The 10,959-nt window shown below is 41.7% G+C and overlaps 1 protein-coding gene across 1 annotated transcript; it reads left to right on the top strand.

The window, feature by feature from the left end:
• The first annotated feature begins 4,673 nt into the window (after positions 1-4,673).
• Positions 4,674-7,210, top strand: LOC148145776 (putative G protein-coupled receptor 139). The gene is made up of 2 exons (XM_088000290.1): positions 4,674-4,908; positions 6,252-7,210. Exons 1-2 carry the CDS (start codon positions 4,674-4,676, stop codon positions 7,208-7,210), a joined length of 1,194 nt encoding a protein of 397 aa, XP_087856416.1.
• Positions 7,211-10,959: the final 3,749 nt, after the last annotated feature.

The raw sequence follows: 10,959 nt of genomic DNA, 5'->3' as shown, positions 1-10,959 counted from the left end.
TTACGAGGGGGCATAGCTTTAAATTAAGGGGTGGTAGGTATAGGGCAGATGTTAGGGTAGATTCTTTACTCAGTGAGTCGTGAGTTCATGGAATGCCCTGCCAGTAGCAGTGGTGGACTCTCCCTCTTTATGGGCATTTAAGCGGGCATTGGATAGGCATATGGAGGATAGTGGGCTAGTGTAGGTTAGGTGGGCTTGGATCGGCGCAACATCGAGGGCCAAAGGGCCTGTGCTGCGCTGTATTTTTTTATGTTTCTATGTTTTAGAATCAGATAAGTTAATTGTTGTTTTAAGTCTTTCCAAGTATTAGGCTGTATTAGTGACTCCAGAGGGTTCTTTCTTGATTATATGTTTTTGGAGATAAGTCTCTTGATTAAGCTTAAATATAAGCCATAGCTATTAATTTAACTTGGTAAGTGTTTTGTAGAGGAATAAGACAGTGTTATTTTCTGGGTCTGTAGATTGTGAAGGAGCAAAAATGGCCTTTGCAGTGATATGTACTTCTTGTCAGATGTGGGAGTTTAAAGAGAGTTTAAGGGTTACTGCGGAATATATCTGCCATAAATGCTGTTGGATGTGAATCTTATCAGATCGAGTGGATCAGTTGGAGAGACAGATAGAAGCGATGAGGAATTTGCAACAGCAACAGTATGTGATGGATGGCAGTTATAGGAAGGGGGAAAGTCTCAGATACAGTCACACAGATGGGTTAACTCCAGGAAGGGTAAGAGAGGTAAGCACCGAGTGCAGGAGCCTTTTGTGGATATACCCATTTCAAACAGGTATGCTGTTTTGGAAAATGTAGGGGATGATGGATTGTCAGGGGAACGGAGCACGAACAGCCAAGTTTCTGGTATTGAGACTGGCTCTAATGGCAATGAGGGTTACATTGGTTTTCAAGAGTCAATTGTGTTAGGGGATTCTGTAGTCAGAGGTACAGACAGATGTTTCTGTGGCCAGCAGAGAAAAAGCAGAATGGTGTGTTGTTTCCCTGGTGCCAGGATCAAAGATGTCTCAGAGAGGGTGCAGAATGTTCTCACGGGGGAGAGGGGCCAGCAAGAGATCATTGTCCACATTGGAACCAACGACATTGGAAGGGAAAAGGTTGAGGTTCTGAAGGGAGATTACAGAGAGTTAGGCAGAAATTTAAAAAGGAGGTCCTCAAGGGTAGTAATATCTGGATTACTCCCAGTGCTACGAGCTAGTGAGGGCAGGAATAGGAGGATAGAGCAGATGAGGAGCTGGTGTATGGGAGAAAGATTCACATTTTTGGATCATTAGAATCTCTTTTGGGGTAGAAGTGACCTGTACAAGAAGGACGGATTGCACCTAAATTGGAAGGGGACTAATATACTGGCAGGGAGATTTGCTAGAACTGCTTGGGAGGATTTAAACTAGTAAGGTGGGGGGGGGAGGGAACCCAGGGAGATAGTGAGGAAAGAGATCAATCTGAGACTGGTACAGTTGAGAACAGAAGTGAGTCAAACAGTCAGGGCAGGCAGGGACAAGGTAGGACTAATAAATTAAACTGCATTTATTTCAATGCAAGGGGACTAACAGGGAAGGCAGATGAACTCAGGGCATGGTTAGGAACATGGGACTGGGATATCATAGCAATTACAGAAACATTGCTCAGAGATGGGCATGACTGGCAGCTTAATGTTCCAGGATATAAATACTACAGGAAGGACAGAAAGGGAGGCAAGAGGGGAGGGGGAGTGGCATTTTTGATAAGGGATAGCATTAGAGCTGTGCTGAGGGAGGACATTCCCGGAAATACATCCAGGGGTGTTATTTGAGTGGAACTGAGAAATAAGAAAGGGATGATCACATTATTGGGATTGTATTATAGACCCCCCAATAGTCAGAGGGAAATTGAGAAACAAACTTGTAAGGAGATCTCAGGTCTCTGTAAGAATAATAGGGTGGTTATGGTAGGATATTTTAACTTTCCAAACATCGACTGGGACTGCCATAGTGTTAAAGGTTTAGATGGAGAGGAATTTCTTAAGTGCTTACAAGACAATTTTCTGATTCGGTATGTGGATGTACCTACTAGAGAAGGTGCAAAACTTGATCTACTCTTGGGAAATAAGGCAGGGCAGGTGACTGAGGTGTCAGTGGGGGAGCACTTTGGGGCCAGCAACCATAATTCTAAATGTTTTAAAATAGTGATGGAAAAGAATAGCCCAGATCTAAAAGTTGAAGTTCTAAATTGGAGAAAGGCCAATTTTGATGGTATTAGGCAAGAACTTTCAAAAGCTGATTGGAGGCAGATGTTCGCAGGTAAAGGGACGGCTGGAAAATAGGAAGCCTTCAGAAATGAGATAACAAGAATCCAGAGAAAGTATATTCCTGTCAGGGTGGTAGATATAGGGAATGCTGAATGACTAAAGAAATTGAGGGTTTGGTTAAGAAAAAGAAGGAAGCATATGTCAGATATAGACTGGATAGATCGAGTGAATCCTTAGAAGAGTATAAAGAAAGTAGGAGTATACTTAAGAGGGAAATCAGGAGGGCAAAACGGGTACATGAGATAACTTTGGCAAATAGAATTAAGGAAAATCCAAGGGGTTTTTACAAATATATTAAGGACAAAAGGGAGAGAATAGGGCCCCTCAAAGATCAGCAAGGTGGCCTTTGTGTAGAGTCACAGAAAATGGGGGAGATACTAAATGAATATTTTGCATCAGTATTTACTGTGGAAAAGGATATGGAAGATATAGACTGTAGGGAAATACATGGTGACATCTTGCAAAATGTCCAGATTGCAGAGGAGGAAGTGCTGGATGTCTTGAAATGGTTAAAGATGGATAAATCCCCAGGACCTGATCAGGTGTACCCGAGAACTCTGTGGGAAGCTAGAGAAGTGATTGCTGGGCCTCTTGCTGTGATAGTCACAGGTGAGGTGCCAGAAGACTGGAGGTTGGCTAACCTGGTGCGACTGTTTAAGAAGGGCGGTAAAGACAAGCCAGGGAACTATAGACTGGTGAGCCTGACTTCAGTGGTGGGCAAGTTGTTGGAGAGAATCCTGAGGGACAGGACTTACATGTATTTGGAAAGGCAAGGACTGATTAGAGATAGTCAATATGGTTTTGTGCATTGGAAATCATGCCTCACAAACTTAATTGAGTTTTTTGAAGAAGTAACAAAGAGGATTGATGAGAGCAGAGCAGTAGATGTGATGTATATGGACTTCAGTAAGGCGTTCGACAAGGTTCCCCATGGGAGACTGATTAGCAAAGTTAGATCTCATGGAATACAGGGAGAACTAGCCATTTGGATACAGAACTGGCTCAAAGGTAGAAGACAGAGGGTGGTGGTGGAGGGTTGTTTTTCAGACTGGTGGCCTGTGACTAGTGGAGTGCCACAAGGATCGGTGCTGGGTCCTCTACCTTTTGTCATTTATATAAATGATTTGGCCGCGAGCATAAGAGGTATAGTTAGTAAGTTTGCAGATGACACCAAAATTGGAGGTGTAGTGAACAGCGAAGAGGGTTATCTCAGATTACAACAGGATCTGGACCAGATGGGCCAATGGGCTGAGAAGTGACAGATGAAGTTTAATTCAGATAAATGCGAGGTGCTGCATTTTGGGAAAGCAAATCTTAGCAGGACTTATACACTTAATGGTAAGGTCCTAGGGAGTGTTGCTGAACAAAGAGACCTTGGAGTGCAGGTTCATAGCTCCTTGAAAGTGAAGTCACAGGTAGATAGGATAGTGAAGAAGGCATTTGGTATGAGTATTGAGTACAGGAGTTGGGAGGTCATGTTGTGGCTGTACAAGACATTTGTTAGGCCACTGTTGGAATATTGCATGCAATTCTGGTCTCCTTCCTATCGGAAAGATGTTGTGAAACCTGAAAGGGTTCAGAAAGGATTTACAAGGGGTTGGAGGATTTAAGTTATAGGGAGAGGCTGAACAGGCTGGGGCTGTTTTCCCTGGAGCATCGGAAGCTGAGGGGTGACCTTATAGAGGTTTACAAAATTATGAGGGGCATGGATAGGATAAATAGACAAAGTCTTTTCCCTGGGGTTGGGGATTCCAGAACCAGAGGGCATAGGTTTAGGGTGAGTGGGGAAAGATATAAAAGAGACATAAGGGGCAATTTTCTCATGCAGGCAATGGTACATGTATGGAATGAGCTGCCAGAGGAAGTGGTGAAGACTGGTACAATTGCAACATTTAAGTGGCATCTGGATGGGTATATGAATAGGAAGGGTTTGGAGGGATATGGGCCAGGTGCTGGCAGGAGGGACTAGATTGGGTTGGGATATCTGGTCGGCATCGACATGTTGGACCGAAGGGTCTGTTTCCGTGCTGTACATCTCTATGACTCTATGACTTGAGAGCTGGAGCGGAGCAGGCTGAAGGCCTGGAGTGGTGTGAAGCAGCTGAGAGCCAACGTGGAGTGAGCTGGAAGCCTGGAATGGTATGAAATGGCTGAGAAGCAGACCAGAGAGGGCTGGAGACCTGGAGTAGCTGAGATTCTGAGCACAATGCGCTGATGGTGTGGAGCAGCTGAGAGCAGGAGTGGTTGACAGCTGGAGTGCTGTGAGCTGGAAGCCAGGAATAGTGTGAAGTAGCTGAGCACTGGAGTGGATTGGATGGAGGCCTAGAGTGTGTGAAGTGGCTGAGAGCAAAAGCAGACCAGCTGGAGACCTGGAGCAGCATGGAGAAGCTGAGAGCTGGAGCTGAGCACGCTGGAGTCTGGAGCGGCTTAGAGCTGGAGAGGAGTGGTGTGGTATGGTTGAAAGTGGAGCAGCTGGAGACCTGGAGTGGCATGAAGCAACTGAGAGCTAGAGCAGAGTGGGCTGAGAGCCTAGACTGTGTGGAGCAGCTAAGAGCTGTAACAGACTGGGCTGGAAGCATTGAGCAGCTGAGATCTGGAGGAGAATGGGGCAGTTGTTAGACAGAGGGTGGCAGAGGGACTAGATTGGGTTGGGATATCTGGTCGGCATCGACATGTTGGACCGAAGGGTCTGTTTCCGTGCTGTACATCTCTATGACTCTATGACTTGAGAGCTGGAGCGGAGCAGGCTGAAGGCCTGGAGTGGTGTGAAGCAGCTGAGAGCCAACGTGGAGTGAGCTGGAAGCTAGTGCTTGCGAGGTCGGTCAGACCACATGTGGAAGCCCCTGCGCTGAGCTTATGCTATGTAATATTGATCTGTAATTTGTTTATTTGACTGCAGTGTTTATCTTTTTAACTCTGTTTGATTTCTAATTTATACTGTGAACCATTGTAAAGTAATGCAACTTCTTTTCATTTTACAAAACACCCTCAGTTATTCAAACATCAATTATCTGAATTTTAGATTATCCAAACAAGATCTCAAGGTCCTGATGCTTAGGTAAACTGTGTTATCCGAGCATTCAATGATCCAAACATTTGATTATCCAAACAAAATACTCCCCGCCCATGTTGTTCGGATAACTGAGGTTGCTCTGTATTTCTCTTTTTGTGTCTAAGATTTGTATCTAGGTACTTTGTACCTTAGTTGGTTCCATGAGAGATTAAATCATAAACGTTTCACCCTACTTGTGTAGTTCAGTACTTGAGAATATGTAAGAATAAAAGATACTCTATTTTATTCTATGTATTTGCCTTGAATGGAGCACAACATAAATTTATAAGAATGATACCTGGATAGATCATACAAATTAGGTCTGTTTTCTGTTTTCTCTAGAATTTAGAAGTTTAAATGGTGATCCAATCAACGTCCTCAAGGTATTAAGAGAAAAACAACGAAAGATAAAGATGAATCATTTCCATTGGATGGAAATTCTTAAACTAAAGTTTTTATTGAGAATTAGTCAAGACAGTTCAGGAGAGATATTAGGAATCACTTTTATACATAGAGCATTTTAGGTATTTAGAACTCCTTCTTACAAGTGGCATACCAGATACAAGATCAGTTGTCAACTTTAAATCTGAGATTTTTTAAAAAAGCAATGGTGTTATGAGGGATATGGTGCAAAGGGGGTAAATGTAGTTTAGTCACAGATCTCATGGAATGGTGGAATAGCTTTAATGGGTTGAATAGCTGACTCCTGTTCCTATCCTCCTAACTCATTCCTTGAAAGTAATTTCATGTCCTTCTCCTTCTTATATGAAATTTGAAAGTGAGTGGTTGTGAAACTAGTTGAAATGTAAATTGTGATGTTTCTCATAAAATGACCAACCCCTAAATATAAATGCAAAGAATGCTATTCCCCAATTTATGGTCTCTTTTACTTTTCTATCTTACAGTTAATTTAGTGGCAATTGCGATCCTATCCCAAGGAAAGTGTGGCCTCTCCACATGCACCACTCGATATCTGATGGCCATGGCAACAGCGGATCTACTGGTCATTATTACTGATGTCATACTGTATCAGATACACTATTATTACTTCCCACGCTCCTTCCTAGATGTCACACCTGTATGTAGTGCAGTATTTGTCCTGATTAGTGCATCAACAGACTGTTCTGTTTGGTTCACTGTCATTTTCTCACTTGATCGATTTGTTGCCATCTGTTGTCAGAAGTTCAAATTTAAATATTGCACAGAGAAAACTGCACTTCTCGTCATATTAACAACTTGCATTTTATTCTCTTTAAGAAACATTCCCTTCTACTTTGTATATGAACCTGGAGAGATAATTGACAATGTACCCTGGTTCTGTTATGACATACCAAACTATTTCACTAATCCTGCATGGGTGGGATTTGACTGGTTTCATAAGGTTTTCAACCCATTATTCCCTTTCATTTTAATCATTATGTTTAATAGCTTGACAGTCAGATACATTTTAGTTACCAGTCAGACCCGTAAGAGATTGAAAGGTCAGAACAAGGTAGATATTTGCAAAGACCCAGAAATAGAAAGCCGAAGGAAATCGATGATTTTATTATTCACTATCTCTGGCAGCTTCATACTCCTTTGGTTGACAAATGTGTTAGACTTCTTATATTATAACATCACAGATACAGATCCCAATAATTACAATGATTCTTTATACATATTTCGTCAAATAGGATTCATACTGCGCGATTTAAGTTGCTGCACAAATACATTTATTTATGGAGTGACACAGTCAAAGTTCAGAAGGCAATTCAAGAGCGCTGTGAAATATGCAGTTCCGTCATTTCTTCCAACAATTGATAAAACCAACAGGGCAGTGTTTTCATTACATGGGACTCAAAGTTTCAGTTCAGGTAGAATTTAATTTCTGTGAACTTAAGAATGCTTTACAATCTTAAAATTAAGTAATGATGCAGGAATCATGCCACTTATGAAACAATATTTGCTTTGCTTGAAACATCAGATAAGCTATTGGACAGACTTCAGTGCATGTGTCTCAAATTTGTGACACACGTTTTACAGACTCTACCAAAAAATCATACACTTGCTTACCCCTCCAAGACATTCTGTTTTTCTTGAAACCAGCATCACTAGATGTAATTATCATTTTAGCAGACATTACTCCTCTTAGGCTGTCTCCTGGATTGGTCTATTTGTGTAGTTTTGGTGGATGTTGGAGTTGTGGGTTTGTATTGGCTACTAGTAGTCAGCCTATGTCAAAAAGAAGACAGAGACCTCAAGGAAGAGAAGGCAAGATGAACAAATTGAAGGTGATAGATTGATGGAAATTTGAAGCAAAATGATTACATTTTTTAATAATTTGAGTTGCTTGCAGGAAGGGACAATTCTCCAGCCACCATTATAATGAAATCTGGTGGGAATGGGCTCAAGGGCTAGAGTTATGTTCAATTTAACACATAGAAATCGAAAATGAGCCTGCCAAGAACTGAAGAAAATGGAGCAACAGGCATGAATGGAGAAGAGGATAAACAAATGAGATGGAAGTAATATGATTAAGAAATAGATCATATGATGCGACTCGGAATATGGATGTGGCTTCAAAAGGAGGTGATGTGTGAGTAGAAGACAAGATAAAAAGGGTCAGAATGTGATGAGAAAAGAGGACAACAGAGAAAGTGAGTTGGGATGATGTCCACTCCCTTCCCTCACTCCTTTATCCTGTTCTGGGTCAGAATACCCCAGTTGCACAAGTGAATTTCTATCCCAACCTCTGTTTGCTGTTACAAAGAAAGTTTGTGTCAAGTTACAAGGGCTCCCAAGAGGTTTTACCTTTTTTGCATAGTCTCCTATGGAACCATTTAAACTACACAAACTGCCCTATCCTTACCCAAACACTTGGTCACCTCCTAGAATAATTCAATCAATTCATTGGTGGCATGGTGACGCAGTGCCAGGGTCCTGGGTTCGATTCCAGCCTGGGGCAAATGTCTGTATGGTGTTTGCACATTCTTCCCATGTCTGCATGGGTTTCCTCCCACAGTCCTAAGTTAGGTGATTTGACCATGCTAAATTGCTCATAGTGTCCAGGGATGTGTAAGTTAGGAGCATTAGTCAGGGGTAAATGTAGGGGAATGGGTCCAGGTGGATTACTCTTTAGAGAGTCGGTGTAGATTTCTTGGGCCAAAAAGCCTCTTTCCACATTGTAGGGATTCTATGATTAAGCGTGACCTCCTTTGACAACGTTTTGTTGCTGATTGTAATCTGATCTTGACTCTGTAAATAGAATTCTACCAGATGTAAGCTCACTAGTTTATAGTTCACTGCTCTATTTCTGTCGCCCTTCTTGTAAAGTGGAACCTCATTAACTGTTCTTCGATCGTCTGGCATCTCCTCTGTGGACACAAACGATATGAAAATTTGAACCAGATGGAGTAATTTCCACCCCTCTCTCATCTCTCAGCATTTCCTGGGATATACATTGTCTGGTTCTGGGGAATTGGCTGCTTCTGGATTAACCAGTGTCTCTTCCTCCATCAATCTGCTTATGAACTTCAAAGTCGATCTCCTTTAATTTAATACTTGCATCGTCCTTCTCCTGAGTGAAGTCAGATGTTAAGTACTTATTTAAAACTCTACCCATGTCCTCTGGCTTCAGACACAGGTTTCCAAATAAGCCCATTTTTAAACCTAGTTACTCTTTTTCCCTTAAGAAAGAATCACAGAACCATGCAGCATAGAAACAGGTCCTTCAGCCTACTCTATCCATACTGACCAGTAAACACCAAACTATCAAAATACTATAATTCTATTCTCTGAACTTGATCCATAAGTGACTGTGCCCAGACATTTTAAGTTCTCAGCTAGATACTTATTAAATGTTGTGAGAATACATACCTCCACTGGCCTCTCAGGCAGCAGGTTACATATTTCTGTGATCCTCTGGGTGAAGAAAAAACTGCTGAGATCACCTCTGTCAGAACTCATAATTTTTAGTGAGAGTCTGAGTCCGGTGGTAGGTTCAGGCAACCCCATTATTTTAATTCACAGCTTCAGATCTTCACAGAAAAAGAGTGGACAAAATGTTTCTAAGGAGGTTATTTTATACAGCTCAACCTCAAAAAGCACACGCACTCCCATGTAGGCAGAGCTGAGTTGTCCCTTTGGATCTTTGGTACAGCATTTTATTGCTGGAAGGAAGTACTACTGTATTCAGCATTTCAATGTATACATTGTATTCAAGTAGATTCCTTCCCAAGCATTTTCCAGTTGTACCATATTAACTGTCATTGAATTGGATACTTGCCAATCACTTAAGGACCTTTTAAATTTATTATTTAACCTCATTGCAGAAAAACAGTGCAATATTGATTTTTATTAGTTTGTTATAATATCAGTTCCAACAAAGCCATGTGGCTTTGTATTAAAATTCTTTAGTTAACAAGTTGTGAACAGATTGATTAAATAATTTGTGTGAAATGTTCTTATTTGTGTCTTGTACGTCAATAACTACAGCTGATTTTGAGTCTACAGAGCTGCTATTATTCTACTTGTGAAGACTATATTAAGCAAATATCCTCTGAAGCTGACTAACTACTATCAACCATGCTCTGCAGCATTAGCCATCAGCTGTCATCAGCTATTTTGTGCTGTTCAGTCATAGGCAGCCCTAACAGCCTCTAAGTCGCATTCTCCTTACACCGTCTGGTCTTTCCCTCTGTCATGGGGGGAGAATTTCTTATAGCTTACCCCTCAACATTTTGTGTACTTCAATCAGATCCCCCCTCATCCTCATCTTTTCCAAGGAAAGCAAACTCAGTCAATCCAGGTTCTCCTCATAACATAGAATATAAAACATAGAACAATACAGCGCAGAACAGGCCCTTCAGCCCTCGATGTTGCGCCGACCTGTGGACTATTGTCAGCTCATCCCCCTACACGATCCCAAAATCATCCATGAGCTTATCTAAGGATTGTTTAAATCTCCCTAATGTGGCGGAATTGACTACCTTAGCAGGTAGGTTATTCCACGTCCTTATCACTCTCTGCGTAAAGAACTTGCCTCTGACATTAGTCTTAAATCTATCACCCCTCAATTTATACTTATGCCCTCTCATACAAGCTGACGTCATCATCCTAGGAAAAGGTCTTTCTCTGTCTACCTTATTTAATGCTCTGATCATCTTGTATGTTTCTATCAAATGCCCTTTTAGCCTTCTTCTTTCCAATGAGAAAAGACCCAAATCTCTCAGCCTTATCTCATAAGACCTTCTCTCCAGACCAGGCAATATCGTGCTAAATCTCCTCTGCATCTTTTCCAATGCTTCCACATCCTTCCTGTAATGGGGCGACCAAGTGTGGCCGCACTAGCGTTGTGTATAGTTGCAGCATGATATTGCGGTTCTGGAACTCAATCCCTCTACCAATGAAACCTAACACACCGTATGCCTTCTTAACAGCAGTATCCACTGTGTCCTTTCATCACAGATGACATCCTGGTGAATTTCCACTGCATCCTTTCCAGCATAATGATGCCTTTCCAATAGTCTGGCACCTAGAATTGTACTGGACTTACCAGTAGTTTTAAAGTTGTAACAAGACTTCCTTGCTCCTATATTCTACATGCTGACTAATAAAAGCAAGCATCTCATACAC

Source organism: Chiloscyllium plagiosum, unplaced genomic scaffold (genome assembly GCF_037043375.1).
Source record: "Chiloscyllium plagiosum isolate Xiang-an unplaced genomic scaffold, Cpla_swu_hap1 HiC_scaffold_24, whole genome shotgun sequence".
NCBI classification, from domain to species: Eukaryota; Metazoa; Chordata; class Chondrichthyes; order Orectolobiformes; family Hemiscylliidae; genus Chiloscyllium; species Chiloscyllium plagiosum.
Note: the sequence above shows the minus strand (reverse complement) of the source record. Positions and strands in the feature narration are given on the sequence as shown.